Source organism: Triticum urartu, chromosome 3, assembly GCF_003073215.2.
Source record: "Triticum urartu cultivar G1812 chromosome 3, Tu2.1, whole genome shotgun sequence".
NCBI lineage: Eukaryota > Viridiplantae > Streptophyta > Magnoliopsida > Poales > Poaceae > Triticum > Triticum urartu.
Window position 1 is genome coordinate 83,102,466 of NC_053024.1, and position 16,526 is coordinate 83,118,991.

The 16,526-nt window shown below is 44.0% G+C and overlaps 1 protein-coding gene across 1 annotated transcript; it reads left to right on the forward strand.

Moving 5' to 3' along the window:
* Positions 1–2,055: 2,055 nt before the first annotated feature.
* On the forward strand, positions 2,056–5,583 carry LOC125543005 (BTB/POZ domain-containing protein POB1-like). The gene is made up of 5 exons (XM_048706251.1): positions 2,056–2,820; positions 3,275–3,390; positions 3,462–3,525; positions 4,090–4,369; positions 4,486–5,583. The coding sequence occupies exons 1-5, from the start codon at positions 2,817–2,819 to the stop codon at positions 5,315–5,317; spliced, it is 1,296 nt and encodes a 431-aa protein (XP_048562208.1). The 5' UTR covers positions 2,056–2,816; the 3' UTR covers positions 5,318–5,583.
* Positions 5,584–16,526: the final 10,943 nt, after the last annotated feature.

Below are 16,526 nucleotides of genomic sequence, written 5' to 3' on the forward strand. Positions count from 1 at the left end.
GGTGCGTGGAGCCCACCCCTGGGTTCGATATGTTTGGCCATTCAGAATTGCATGCATATTTAATTCGATGCATACATTAATTTGTGTGGGCATATGGGGTTGTTGCGCTTGATTTGTTTTGATTTGGAATGGTCGGGTAATTTCATTTCAGCTCAGGCTGACCCTTCGTTAAGGCAGTTTACCGTGTTAGTATAACATGGGGGCAATAGAGGGAACCCATAAGTTATGTGCTAATGCGTGTGTTGATGTGGTGTACACCTATGTTAGTGCGACATTTTCTTTGTTAATCTATGTTAGTTTGTTTTGTGTGTATCGAAACATTTAGGCTTTGTTTGGCCGTAGGGGATATAGGACCCGGGGGAGATAATTCATGGTAGGGATTTTTTTCCCATCACACAGGAATCCGTGGTAGAAAACCACGGCTCCGCTTACCACCATTTGGTTCACTCACTATGGGGGAAAGACGGGCAAAAGTTTGTCCTCTAGCATAGACCGGCGTCAGGGTGATGGGCAGGAGTGCGCTAACTTGTCCAGAGACAACATGTAAGAGACGGGGAACTCCATCCACAAGTGGAAAGGCGTTTTTTCCTCCCAAGGAATTCATAGAAAGCGAACGAATTTTTCCGTTCCACCTCTCGACCAAATGGTACGACAGAAAAAACAGGGAATGTCTACCACCGGGTGGGAGTTTCCAAGGAATGGATCCGGATCCCATCCCATGCTGCCAAATGAGGCCTTAAGGTCATTGTTAGCCTGCTTGATAACTAATTTTGTTCAAGTAGTTCAAATACTTGTTGCATAGAGATAAATTTGGCACTAGCACATATGCGGTTACATGGCAGATCCATTTGTCAGGGATTAGTGATTGAGGCAACAGTGAAACACCAGACTGCTAGTATAAGTTTTGCACGTGAGATCTTATGTCGATGGGTGATCGTCAAGATCAAAGATTGTGGGGATCCCTTTTTAGAGATTCAGTCGGGGGTCAAACACTTTAGAACACTTGAGAGATTGAGCCTTTATTTATCCAGGTTCATGTCACCAAAAAGGTGTAACACTCTACGTCCTACATGCTAGTTCTTACTTCTGAAGACAAGTGGTGTGTGTGTGTGTGATAACAAGGTTTTCCTGCCCCTTGGGCTTCAGCTTGCCCCTTATTTAACATGAGAGGAGCCATAGTATACACTCTTTGACGCATGTGGTGTGATCGGGGTCAAATGCCCCTCCTCTCGACCTGCCCGGGCCTAGCCAGCCTAGGCACCGTGTATTTCATAGGAGTTGGTGGCGTTGCCCTTTAGCGGTGCAATGCCATCTCTTTAACTGTGTCGCTGAATCCATCCGTCATGAAAAGGTGAATGGAGACCACCTAATGGCAACTCCAACGCGCCGACGCATTTTGTCTGTGCATATCCGTTTAGACCGAAATTGACATAAAAAGGGCCCAATGTGCCGACACAAACAAACGACCATCCGTTTTCCATTTGCCCGGGACCCACTTCTAGCCTGAATTTGGGCCGGGTTTCCGTTGATGCGCATGATACGAACGCGCGCCACGTCCACCCTTGTCCTCCTTCTGGCCCGTCCGTCGGTGATGACGCCAGTTCTGATCAGGTTCGCACCGCGGCATGTTGTGGTCGCACGTTGGAGTTGCCCGTTCTGGTCAGGTCCTGCCCCGCGACGTCTTCCCAGGTGGGCCCGACGCCTACAGCGTGTTTGGTTCAGGGGAATTAAAAATGGGGAATGGGAGTTGAGGGGTAAGGAGATTAAAAATCCACTGTTTGATTAGAGGGAATGGGAGTTTAAGTGGGAAGGGGACTGGGAGTTGGGGAAGCCAATTCCCACCGATTTCCTCCCAGGGGGTACCCTGTTAATTCGTGAGGAGAGTTTTATCCCACGCCAATTCCCATCATATGCCAAACAAGGGAATGGAAGTAAAAATCTATTTCCCATGCCTAATCTCTTCATACATACCCTTGTGCAAACTCCCATTGCTTTGCCCAAGTGTTTACCAAACAGACGGCTAGTGTTTGCAAATTCCCATTCCTTTGGCCAAGTGTTTACCAAACCAGGCTGCTAGTGTTGACGAGGGCCTCAACTTCCCGGCAGTCCTCGAGGTCGTTCCTGGTGGAAAGATCCACCGGGCACCACCTGCCGGTGCCCCCCATCGAAAGCGCCTCTTACGGTCCGGGACGTCGCGAAGGTCGTCGATGCGGGCGGTGTCGGAGAGACTGGGCCCTGCCCGATGCCCACCCGTTCCGCGAGACGCGGGGCTCCCTTGGGAAGCGCGGGCGCCCCCCCAGTGTTGGGCGTTGGCGAGCAATTTCCACCTGCCCTGCGATTTCCTGGATCCACGGGCGCATGGGGGACTCCTCCTCCAACGGCACCGGCGGGTGTTCGGAGGAGAACGCACATGGTCTGGAGCGCGGCCACCTTGGTGGCCTCGCCAGCGCCCGGCCGACGGCGCGCTGGTGGGCGCTCGACGTGCAGGCACCGCCGGGAGGCGCTGAGCCCCCTGCCGCTAGAAGACTGGCTGAGCCGCAACGATGTCCCATGCCATGCCCAGTGGTTCCCAGCGTGCTGGCGGCAAAGGCCGCTGCCGCCGCTGTGCCTGCGATCCACGGGAGGGCTTGGTTGATGATGATTGATGCAACAAATATTTAGTATTTGGATTTAGCTGTGGTGTTCAAACATATCATGATTGATGCAACAAATATTTAGTATTTGGATTTAGCTGTGGTGTTCAAACATATCAATCCCCTGTTCCTGCAGAAGTAGAATACAATCAATCCACTGCAACTGAGACTAGCCACAGGACAATGGGTGCGAATCACGCGACTCAGAAAACTTGAAAAGATGCTATCCCAGCTGACAGTTCTACTACTTGATGTTATAATTCTAATATTCTTGTTACAATTCCTGGTCAAGTTTGCAGTGAAGCTTTACAAAAGGCATTGCCTAAGTTCGGCTTGTGTCAAATACTTATCTGACGAACTTATACGAAATTCCAGTAGGATCCTTGGGATGACATCTATGATCTCTTTGCTCACTGAGCTACAAGCATGCTTAGATTGCTGGCTGCAGCTAAATTGCCGTTCAATTTTTGTGATATTATTTTAACCATTTACCACATATCTGAAGAGTGATTAAATGAATCTGCACCATTGAACAGAGTGTTTCAAGTATTTTCACAGAAGAAAATATGTCCAATGGTTTAATTGCTTACCTTTTACTTCTCCTAGTTGTCTTGTATTTCACTGATCTTGGTATTTTGCAGCTGATAATGGACAGATAGACTGTTTCTCAACCATGGCAAGTACACCAATTTTAACAGTAAAGACCCTTCATATCAATTCAGCGATTCTTGCTGCAAGAAGTCGTTTCTTTCTAAAGGTAATTTTATAACCATGTGAAATACATTTGTATGATCGGTTCAAGTTTCTGATAAGCTTCATGTTTCTTAGCTTTTCTCAAATGGCATGAATGAATCTGATCAGACGCATCCAAGAATCAGGATTGCTGATTCAGGTAATGTGATAGCTTAACTGTAACATTCTTCCTCTTATATTTTATTCTTATTTGCTACTTTGGTTGTGTTACTATTTTTTGTCATAAGATTATTTATGGTAAATAAAAGATTATCTTTTATAGTCTCTGCACTTAAATTTACTGGTAATTCAGCATGCACACTGTATATATTGCATGTACCATGCACTATCTAAATATCCACTGATATGTGTCGTCTCTTTTAGTCATCGATGTGGGCAAATCGTGGATTAATTAACTCACTCTTAAGCAGGGAACTCTCTCTTAAGTTTATTTTTTCATATGCAATTATCAGCCATTGGATCTGATTGTATTGAATGATTGAGATCGCTTGGATTCCTCCCAACTCATATGTTTTCTGTAGTAGTATACATATAATTTTTCTGTGATTAGAAAAAAAGTTAATCTCCCATGGAGCGTTTGTCAATACTGTAAGTCAGTAGTCAACTTCGAAAATTATTTAGGGTACAAAAAGAGTGTCCTTTTTTTGCTTATTTGTTGAACTGCTCTCTTATGATTTTTCTGTTTTCATTCTACTTGGAACAGAGGAAAAAGCCTTTATGGAGCTTTTAAGCTTCATGTACAGTGGAAAGTTGACAACAATTGAGCCCACTCTTCTGCTCGACATCTTAATGGCTGCCGACAAATTTGAGGTTCTTTCTTGCATGAGGTACTGCAGTCAGCTGCTCAGAAGCCTGCCTATGACCACAGAATCTGCACTGCTATACCTAGACCATCCATGCTCCCTTTCAATGGCTGCTGAAGTTCAGAGTGTGGTAGGTGCAGCCAGGGAATTCCTTGCTGAGAAATACAAGATTTTAGACAAGTGAGTGATCCCCATTTGATGGAGCAATTTTTATTTTTCATTTCGTAGAAAAATGTAGGCATTGGCCATTGTAATGTGCATGAAGTGTACTCATGGCATGGTTTGTCCCATTTCAGGTTTGAAGAAGTGATGAACATCTCTCTTTCTGGAATCGAGGCGATCTTTTCGAGCACTGACATACAAGTAGCATCTGAAGATGCGGTATATAACTTCTTGCTCGAGTGGGCCCGTGCGCGATACCTGGAACCGGAGGAAAGACGCGAGATCTTGAGCAGCCGTTTGCTTCCGCTGGTACACTTCAGTCATATGACATGTGCCGCACTTCAGGAGATCCTAGCATGCACTGATGATGATATAGACCGTGAGCAAGTAACCAAGCACATCAATGAGGTCCTCCTCCACAAAGCTTACCCAACCCAGATGGAAGGTGCTCTTGCAGCAGATGTATCAACTCTCGATTGGCAATCTGTTGAGCGAACTTACGGGTCCAAACATGTGAAAGCGGTTGCGTTTGATCGACCTTACCCACAGGTTATAGTTTACATGGATCTAACGCGTGCCGAATGCTCCGGATTCTTCCCATCAGGAGTTATATTGTCGGACTGGTTCAATCTCGCAGGTCAGAAATTCTATCTCATGGCAAACTGGGTACTGGATGAGGAGACAGGGTTGTACAGCTTTGGCCTCTGGTTAGGGATATATGGAAATTCTATCTCAGGCTCGTCGTGTTTCGATATTGAGTTTGCTGCAAGGACAAGATCGTCAGGAAAATTCTTGAGCAAGTACGGCGGTAGGCACACATTCAGCGGGTCTTTGCTGGAGGGATGCGATGATCTTTTTGGAGTTCCATGGTCGACGTTCATTGCGGACGACAGCCTCTTCATTGACGTTGTGCTGCATCTGAGAGTTGATCTGACTGCGGTGGAGCAGCCTGAATTACAGACCTGATGGTATTTCACTCAGCAAAGTTAGGGTGTGTCTTGAGCCCTGCATGTGATACTGTGAGCTGCTGCAGCAGCCAGGAAGTTTAATCCCTGGGCATTGTCCGGGGTAACCTGAATCATGTGTTGTTGTTGATCGGTTGCTACTGCAAGTCAGTAGTAACATGTGTGTGTGTGCGCTGACTGCTGACTTTTGTATGTTGCTATCATACTTCAGAATTTTATTTATGCCTGTGCGAATGGTCTCTGTGCTGGGAAAGTGAGTTTGTTGGCTGAATGATGCAAGGAGATTCCGACTTGGTGCTTCAACTGCTTTCATCTGACTTACTGTAGTGTTATTCTTTTCTAAATGTTAGTCCACACACTTGCTGAATCTTGAATCTTTGATGACAGTCAGCGGTTCAGGGCTTGCATTGCTACAAGCTCATCCGTCCCAATGATCACAAGGATCGTCCCTCTTCTTTTCGTTCGTCCTTCGAATGTCGACGGATTTGTGAAGTGCTTAAGCGTGGATGCTGATTGGTGCCCCCCCCCCCCACACACACACACACACGAGCGCCAGGGGAGGGGGGCGGCGGAACCCTAGCCGCCGGTCCAGGCCACCCTCATGTCCTTGTTGCCACCTTGGTGCGTTGACGGGCAAAGCCTGGCCAGCATCGACGGCGGAGGGGTGCCTTCCTTCGTCCGTTCGGTGCTTGGCAGCGCAGCGTGTGGACGGGATGCGGCGGCACCACGGCGGCAGCCGGCAGCGGTGGCGCGGGTTGTGGGCGGCGGCATGAAAGGGTTGTGGGTTGTGGGTTGCAGGGTTGCGCACCGTGTCATCGGCAGGGATGGGACGGGTGCGTCTCGGATCTGCCTTTCCGGGGATATGGACAGCTCGGCTCGTTGTGGTGACGGGGCTCGGCTTGTCGCTGGTGGTGGCGTGCTTGCCGGCCTCCGGTCAGGCCTAGTCTTGGACTCCGACAAGGGTGTGCGGGCTACGGTCGGCGTGGGTTGGTGACCTTTGTTGCGTACCTGCAGTGGTGCTCGATAGCGATGGTGGTTTGGTAGGGGCCGCGTTTCGGTGGTTGTGGGTGCACCAATGATGGGTGAGGTTGCGGCAGCTCTTGCGACAGTGATTGGCGTGCGGGTGGTGGTGGCTCCTTTCTTCTCATGGGTTCGGACCGGCATGGGATGTCCGCGCGGTGGAGATGTCCAGGACCCGGGGCTTGTGCTCGGACAAACCAGATTGGGGCTCGGGGCGGGTCGGAGCTCCTGCTTTGGGTAGGCGATGGTGGTCTCAGTCCGAGAGATGCCCACAGGTGATGAGTTCTCTCTCCTTGTGGGTGCTTCTATTCTATCAGACAGATTGGTGGCAAGAACCATGGACATGGCGTCATGGACCGTGCTTGAAGGCTGCCGCTGGTTGTCACATGTTGGTGTCTCTCGCAATCCACCGGGACTGGGTGGATATGCAGGAGTGTGCGCCTCTTACCGCGGAGGCATTGACCAAAATCTGTGGCTGATGTTGGGCTAGGAATGAAAGAATGCACATTTTTACTCTTCCTACCATGGTGGGTACATTGTGATGTGCACGGTTGGTGGTTTGTCTGACTTGGATGCTGAGGCGGTGGCCACGGAGTGTGGTCCATGTCGTGGATTTGTCACGGCAGATGTCCTTAGTGTGAGGACTTAGTCGTGAGGCCAACACATCTATGTGGTAGCTTGAGAGGGATTGAGCGGGACGAGAGACGCGAGGTTTTTTTACCCAGGTTAGGCCCCTCACGGTGAAGGTAAAAGCCTACATCCTGCTTCATTGATGTTGATGATGATGATCACGATTACAAGGGTGCTCTATCTCGAAAACTATAGACTTGTCTGTCTAACCCTAACTTGTCCAACTCGTGAAACTTGTCCCTCTTGGGGTGCCCTATCCCTCCTTATATAAGTTGGAGGGGCGGGTTACATGTGGAGTCCTAGTAGGATTAGGACTATTCTATATCAAGTGGAGTCCTAGTCTTGCTTCCTTTGTAGGAGAATATTCCTTATGCCTTTCATTTTAGGTCGGCCCACCATAACATGAGTCAGCCTTCCCTGAGCCGCCTTCTGGGCCACCGGGTCTTGTCTCTCCTCTGACCCGCCTGCCGGGTCACCAATGAGCCGCCAACTCTGGGCGGGTTACTAGACAGTCACCGGGTTAGGGTAGGTCACCAGTGAGTCGCCAGTCTGGCCGGGTCATACATCCGACTGGATTACACCGCGGGGTATATCCCCGACATTAGCCCCCGGTTTAATTTGGATTTATCCATGTTAAACTCATCCTACAAAATAAACACAAGAACATATTTGACAGGTTGCGCTCCGGGTTAAAAGTTCTTGTAAGCCGGCACCTGATCATCCTTAAGTCCTTGTCATTTCCTTCTTCTAGAAAGTCTGGGTCAATAGGCTAGCCTCATAATCAATTTGCTGACATTGGTTTCTCATAAAAAATATTGTGAAGAATAATTCATTTGATTCAGCTCCTAATGCTTAACAAAATATTGGTCTTGAAATACTCATCTGATTTTCAGCCAGCTTGAAGATGTAGAACTCCCTTATATGCATATCACTTGTAGCCCCCAAGTGCCGGCTTGTGATGCTTGTAGCAACCTGGGACTTGTAATTGCCTTATGCTCATAAAAATTTCAACCAGTGTAGCCCCCAAGGGTCATGTCATTATGCAATAATGAGCAGTGACTTTGTAGATATGATCATGTAGACTTGAACAGCAACGTGTAGCCCCCAAGGGCCGGCTCAGCAAGACAATACTAAGCTGGGACTTTATATATACTTCATTGAAAATAACATCATATGATGTAGCCTCCATCGTAGGGCCTGAACCCACGACCACAAGGTTAAGAGCCTTGTGCTCTACCAACTGAGCAATGAACCCTTCAATATAATGGATTAAGGCTTGTGTACTTTGAATTTTTGACAGGAGCAATTAGTAGCCCCCAAGGGCCGGCTCATTACGATGTAATGAGTCGGGTCTTCAATAAGGCGAGCAAAAAATGACTTTGCATTAGCCCCGAAGTGTCATGGTGCATGCTTGTAGGGACATGGGACTTCCATATTTGATATAATCATGATTTGAATAATGTATCCCCAAGTGCCCGGTTGTGTGCCTGCAACAACTCGGGACTATTCCTTCCATTCTAAAATAAATCATATCTGTTGATGAAGAAATAATAACCATTGCGCTGAAGCGACTTTGAAAACCTCAATCATTCAATACTTGTTATAATAACCATAATAAAAAATCCAGCCATATCTAGCTATTAAAAATTGGAAGAATATAACCTGGCGTGAAAACAAACACAAGATCTTCTCTGTTGACGAGTAAATCCAGAGTTTAAATACTCAGTGGCTCTTGGCCGATGGTGACTTAATGCGCATCCATTGTAATCCAGAATTTTTGTAACCCGGTGGCTTATAGCCTTTGTGAAAATCAATAATTGATAACCCTTTTGAAACAACAATTTCAATCTTTGATGATGGGCTTGAACTTAATCATTTATGTAAGTCGTAGCTCTGCAAATCCCGCACAAAGTTTAAACAACATATGCCCTGGCGACTTAACGTCAAAAGTCAGGGCGGGTAACAACCCAAACATAATGTAGTCTTATGCAATTATATATGGAAAAGACCAGAATTAAGGCTATTCAAGCCTAAACATACTCGCGTCTTAAAGCCATGGCGGGTTATCAAACCTCGCATATTCATCAAAAAATTTAAAACATACCTGGAAAATTGGCTCAAATTGTCGGCTTACATCGCCACATCCAGTGAGGATAACAATCCAATGATTGATAAGCGCATGATTCCAATGACGCAATCCAAAATATACTAGCGACTTAATGTCCAAAGCCAGGGTGGGTTATCAAACCCAACATATTCATACCATTATTGAAAGACATACCTGTAAATTAATACCATGATGATGCCTTAATAATTATAATCTAGAGCCAGTATCAACCCGAAGTCATGAAATATCATCATTTTTATTGCTCAAGGAAAAATATACTGGCGACTTAAAGTCTGCTATCAGGGCGGGTTATCAAACCCAAAGATGATGAATGATGAGTCATATAATCAAGGCTACATGGCCTGTGAAATCAGTTCATACTGACGGCTTATAACGCTAGATGCAGCAAGGGTAACAACCCAAAGACTTAGAGCGGAGCGCTCTAAGTGCACAATCAAAGCACACTGGCGACTTATCGTCCAAAGCCAGGCCAGGTTATCAAAACCTCGGATATACTCAAATATGAGTCATAAAGATTAAGGCTACCTGGCCTGAATCAATTTTAAACCATATGTCAATATGGTACAAGGACATGAACCAAAACGATGTTCATAAAAAAATACAAATCATAAAAAACAAGGCTTTCATAGGCTGCCAAGCCTCAATATCAAGTGCTATTCAAGGGTCGCACAACCACTGAGTTAACCCTTAATTCAAACCTGTAAGCCGGGCCTCACATGACCAATCATCGTTTTAACTTTGACAAGTTCAAGGTCTTTATAAGATTGACTGTCAAGAGTACGACGAGTCATTCCAGGATTACCTGGTCGGAGTGGCAAGCATACAAAGGCAGGATAACCCGGATTTTTGGTGAATACACCTGGCGTCCAAGCCAATTATAAGGGTAAACAAAGCTCTGTTCATTAAACAGGAAGCCCCCAAATGATAATTCAATCCAAGCGTACAAGCCGAATCCATAGGGTAGTCATAGCTATGCTCAATGAGCAGGAAGCCCCCAAGTGACATATATCAAGCCATTAAGGCAGGATACCTATGTTTGAACTGCGCACCATAGCATGTTCTCTTTGGTAACCTTTTAACTTGGGCAGAAAATCCTCAAGTCAGTTTCAACAAGGCGTATAAGCCGGATCAAAGTGTAATCAGGACTCCGACAAGGGTGTGCGGGCTGTGGTCGGCGTGCGTTGGTGACCTTTGTTGCGTACCTGCAGTGGTGGTTGACAGCGATGGTGGTTTTGTAGGGGCCCAAATTTGTGGCTGATGTTGGGCTAGGAATGAAAGAATGCACGTTTTTACTCTTCCTACCGTGGTGGGTACATTGTAATGTGGACGGTTGGTGGTTTGTCTGACTTGGATGCCGAGGCGGTGGCCACAGTGTGGTCCACATGGTTGGCTCTCCAGCAGGCACCATGGTGGCGCTTTCTGTCTTAGCCGTGTGGGCAGCAGGAGCTGGAGTGTCGGTGGCTTGGGCGCGCTTTCTGTCACTGGCAGTGACGGCGCCTACGAATTTGGAGCTCTGAACTCGCCACACTTTGTCCTAGAGACCTTGTGGTGGCATAGGGGAGCTACCGACTAAAAGCTCCGCACTTTGTAGCGGACGACGACAACGCTCACGAGTGTTGCTCTCTTCGTGAAGACTTCATCGTGGTACCCCAGGATACCACATGGTTTTCTATCAGTCTTATCTCCAAGCTTAATAGCACAATCAGTTGGCTCAATAAGACATGGAGAAATTTCTTCGTATTTCTTTTTTGCATAAAGAGTGTAAGGAATAATATTGACTGGGGAACCAGGGTCACACAACCCAAAATAAGGCTTGCATCCGAAGGAACATGATAAAATTTGTTTACCTGTATCCTTACCTTCGCTACTCCCTTTGAGATAGGAAGTGGTGTCTCGGTCTAGATAAACTTCTTTATTCATCACTGATATGGGTGTAGCAAGTTCTTTCACAATATCAACATAAGGTGTCATCCCACATTGTTCCCTCTTAATGCTCTTTTTACCCTTAGCTAAAAGTGACCCTTCTAGATTTTTACCGTTCTGTTTACGGTAAGCTTATTTTTGGTACTGAGGTGGAGTAGTATTCTTTGTAATTGCTTCTACCATGCAAATAGCCTTAGATCCCTGGTATGCTTTACGAACTTTTTGTCTTGTAAATGCAGAAACTCAGAAAAATCTTTAAAGATATGCAATATGGGGTCAGTTCCAATATTTAGCTCATGATGAAGGTCTTTCATCTCCTTTATTCTAAGGAAAGACTTAATACTATCATAAATAGGATCAACCTTAGTCTTTTCCTTTGAATGCAAGTACCAACTCTCAGCATTATGACGAATTCTATCAAGAAAATTCCAGGCCTTTGAGATCCTGGTTCCCATAAAAGAGCCATTGGAAGCAAGATCTAATACCTATTTACTTTGAGAGTCAAGTCCGCCGTAAAAGAAGTTCACAATTAAGCAATCAAGATAATGTTGTCCAGGGCATGGAGAGAGTATACCTCAATACCTTATATAAGCACCTAGTAGTTTCTCACATGACCGTTGTCCAAAGTTGTTGATCTACCTTCTTATTCTATATAACTTTTCTTGAGGGTAATAACAAGCATAGAATGCAGATAATAATCTTGGCCAATTACTCAAGGTACTTACGGGCTGATGTGATAGCCACTCAACAGCTCCTCTTTCAAGTGAATATGGGAATATTTGGCTTTTATCTCCTCATTAGTTAAATCCTACAACTAAAAAGTTCCACACACAGTGTTAAAGCTTTCAATATGTTTATAAGGACATTCAGTTGCATCACATCAGAATGTATTCTCTTTCACCATATCAATTAACTAAGGGTTTATCTCAAATACTTTACTAGATAGGTCAGGACCAACAGATATGAAGTTCTCTCCTCGAACTGGTCCTTCTACTAATTCCGCACCTACCTGACAAATTTTTTCTTGAAGGACCATGGTTGCTTGCAATCTGCAAAAACTGTTAGAACAAAAATAATCCAAAACTCAAGACAAAGCCCAAAAGCGCTCAACTCCCCGGCAACGCATCAGAAAAAGCTTGATGGCCTGCAAGTGCATAAGGTTTGGTTGTAGCCTTTTTGAAGTAAGAGTATCGATCCCACAAGGAGCACATGAATCAGACTTTTGCCTCTTATAGTGAATTATGTGTTTGTGTGCTTGCAGATAATTGTAGACTTAAAGCAAAGTGAGGGCGGATATAGATTGTAATTGGGTAGTGGAGTGAATTTTGAAGTAAATAACATAAAAGTAAATAAAGACCTGTTACTAGAGTGACTGACAAAACAACAGAGGAGTAAGGCGTTCTCAGGGAGTATGGAATCCCCATTGATATGATTCTAGCTAACCTATTCTTAGGGATAGTATGGGATGGATACTATTGACGATTATGCTGGGCGGAGCTGGGTACAATACATGTTCTAGTTGAGGTAGACTTCGTGCCACGCATGCCACCGTCATAGTCTCCATCGTATCTACTTTTCCAAACTCTTTTGCCCTTGTTTTGGATTCTAATTTGCATGATTTGAATGGAACTAACCCGGACTGATGCTGTTTTCAACAAAATTGCCATGGTGTTATTTTTGTGCAGAAATAAAAGTTCTCGGAATGACCTGAAACTTCATGAAGATTATTTTTGGAATAAATAAAAAATATTGGCGAAAGAATCAACCAGAGGGGACCCACACCTGTCCACAAGGGTGGAGGGCGCGCCCTCTGGTCTTGTGGGTCCCACAGACCTCCACCGACCTCAACTCCAACTCCATATATTCACGTTCGGGGAGAAAAACATCAGAGAGAAGGATTCATCCCGTTTTACTATACGGAGCCGCCGCCACCTCCTGTTCTTCCTTGGGAGGGCAGATCTGTAGTCCGTTTTGGGCTCCGAAGAGGGGAAATTGTCGCCATCGTCATCATCAACCATCCTCCATCACCGATTTCATGATGCTCACCCCGTGCGTGAGTAATCCCATCGTAGGCTTGCTGGACGTTGATGGGTTGGATGAGATTTACCATGTAATCGAGTAAGTTTTGTTAGGGTTTGATCCCTACTGTCCACTATGTTCTAAGATTGATGTTGCTATGACTTTGCTATGCCTAATGCTTGTCACTAGGGCCCGAGTGCCATGATTTCAGATCTGAACCTATTATGTTTTCATGAATATATTTGTGTTCTTGATCTTATCTTGCAAGTTATAGTCACCTACTACGTGTTATGATCGGGCAACCCCGGAGTGGCAATAGTCGGGACACTTCCCGGAGATGACCATAATTTGAGGAGTTCATGTATTCACTATGTGATAATGCTTTGGTCCGGTTCTCTATTAAAAGAAGGCCTTAATATCCCTTAGTTTCCAATAGGACCTCGCTGCCACGGGAGGGTAGGACAAAAGATGTAATGCAAGTTCTTTTTCATAAGCACGTATGACTATATTTGGAATACATGCCTACATTATATTGATGAATTGGAGCTAGTTCTGTGTCACCGTATGTTATAACTTTTGCATGATGAATGCCATCTAACATAATTATCCATCATTGATCCATTGCCTACGATCTCGTTTCATATTGATCTTTGCTAAGTTACTTTTCCATTGCCACTGTTACGATCACTACAAAACTGCTACTGTTACTTTTGCCACCATTACAGTTACTTCCATACTACTTTGCTACTGAATACTTTGCTACAGATATTAAGTATTTCAGGTGTGGTTGAATTGACAACTCAACTGCTAACACTTGAGAATATTCTTTGGCTCCCCTTGTGTCGAATCACTAAATTTGGGTTGAATACTCTACCCTCGAAAACTGTTGCGATCCCCTATACTTGTGGGTTATCAAGACCTTTTTCTGGCACCATTGCCGGGGAGCATAGCTCTATTCTCTGAGTCACTTGGGATTTATATTTGTTGATCGTTATGAGGAATTTGAAAGATCAAAGAACCAAGATTTTTCCCTCAACTACGAGGGGAGGTAAGGAACCGCCATCTAGCTCTACACTTGATTCTCCTTCTGTTTTGAGTAAACTTGCGACACCTACACTAGCTATTGATTCTGATATGTCGCATGTTATTGATGACGCCACTTCTGTTTTGCAGGATGCTTATGATGAAACTACTTCTCTGCTTGATAATACTGTGACACTTGGTGAATTTCTTGATGAACAACTTGCTAGGGTTAGAGAGAATGAAATTACTGAAACCGATGATATTATTGAAACTGAAGATTATGATTCTCCCCCTAGATATGAATTGCCTATTGTACCTGAGGTTTATATTATGGATGAAGAAACTGCTAGAGACTTTCTTGCTTGTAATGATAGAGACGATCTTAAGAAATTGTTAACTAAGCTGAAAGAAAAGTCTTTGAATGCTAGAATGCAATATGACCCTATGTTTGCTACTTCACCTATCTTTGTTACTGATAAGGACTATGAATTCCCTGTCGATCCTGAGTTAATTACTTTGGTTGAATCCGATCCTTTCTATGGTTATGAATCTGAAACTGTTGTGGCACATCTTACTAAATTGAATGATATAGCCACCCTATCTGCTCATGAGGAAAAAATTCGCTATTAATATAATCTCAAATTGTTTCCTTTCTCGTTAAAGGGTGATGCTAAGTTATGGTTTAATTCTATTGCTCCTGGTTGTGTGCGTAGTCCCCATGATATGATTTACTACTTCTCTGAAAAATATTTCCCCGCTCATAAGAAACAAGCTGCCCTAAGGGAAATTTTTTAACTTTGTGCAAATTGAAGACGAGAGTCTCTCACAAGCTTGGGGGAGGCTCCTCCAATTACTTAATGCTTTGCCAGATCATCCTCTCAAGAAAAATGAAATACTTGATATCTTTTATAATGGACTAACCGATGCTTCCAGAGACCACCTGGATAGTTGTGCTGGTTGTGTTTTCAGGGAAAGAACTATTGAGCAAGCTGAATTGCTATTGAATGATATATTGAGTAATGATAATGATTGGACACTTCCTGAACCAACTCCTAAGCCAACTCTGAATAAAAGGGGTATTCTATTTCTCAGTCTTGAAGATATGCAAGAGGAAAATAAATCCATGAAATAAAAAGGTATTAAAGATGAAGATGTTAAGAATTTACTGGCTATTGAAGAAATATATGTTCTTAATAACCTGACATAGGTAGTAGAGGTAAACTCTCTCTATAGATTTGATGAAGGTGATATTCCTCATAATAAGTCTGCTAGTCAATGCTTGGATGAGTTTGATAATTTCATTGTTAAACAAGAGAACTTCAATGCTTATGTTAGTAGACAATTGAAACGTAATGCTTACATGCTTGACCACTTGGGTGATTATATGAGTAGAACTATTAATGATCTTAAGCTTATTAGTAAACATGCTTCCATGGTTACAACTCAAGTAGAACAAGTACTTAAGGCACAAGATGATTTGCTTAATGAGTTGAATAGTAAGAATAATGATAATACTGTTAGGGTTATGACTAGAGGTGGTAAGATGACTCAGGAACCTTTATATCCCGAGGGTCATCCTAAGAGAGTTGAGCAAGATTCTCAGAGAATTAATACTGATGCACCTAGTCCTAGTAATAAAAAGAAAAAGAAAACTGATTGGACTTTTCATGCTAGTGAACCTACTATAGACACACCTGAGAATCCCAATGATATTTATATTTCTGATGCTGAGACACAATGTGGCAATGAACATGAACCTAGTGATAGTGTTAATGATGATGTTCATGTTGATGCTCAACCTAGTAATGATAATGATGTAGAGATTGAACCTGCTGTTGATCTTGATAACCCACAATCAAAGAATCCACGTTATGATAAGAGAGACTTCATTGCTAGGAAGCATGGTAAAGAAAGAGAACCATGGGTTCAGAAACCCATGCCCTTTCTTCCTATACCATCCAAGAAAAAGGATGATGAGGATTTTGAGCGCTTTGCTGAAATGATTAGACCTATCTTTTTGTGTATGCGTTTGACTGATATGCTTAAAATGTCTCCTTATGCTAAGTATATGAAAGATATTGTTACAAATAAAAGAAAGATACTGGAAGTTGAAATTTCCACCATGCTTTCTAATTATACTTTTAAGGGTGGAATACGAAAGAAACTTGGAGATCCAGGAGTACCAACTATACCATGCTCCATTAAAAGAAACTATGTTAAAACTGCTTTATGTGATCTTGGAGTCGGTGTTAGTGTTATGCCTTTCTCTTTATGTCCTAGACTTGAATTGAATAAGTTGACACCTACAGAAATTTCTTTGCAAATGGTTGATAAATCTACTCCTATACCCATCGGTATTTGTGATAAAGTGCCTGTTGTGGTTGCAAACATTACTATCTTAACGGACTTTGTTATTCTTGATATTCCAGAGGACGACAATATGTCAATCATCCTTGGTAGACCCTGT

Excerpts from the sequence above, each read along its gene's own strand:
- LOC125543005 (XM_048706251.1), top strand. Across the intron at positions 3,391-3,461 it reads GAAGTCGTTTCTTTCTAAAG|CTTTTCTCAAATGGCATGAA; the intron begins GTAATTTTATAA and ends CATGTTTCTTAG. Across the intron at positions 3,526-4,089 it reads AATCAGGATTGCTGATTCAG|AGGAAAAAGCCTTTATGGAG; the intron begins GTAATGTGATAG and ends TACTTGGAACAG.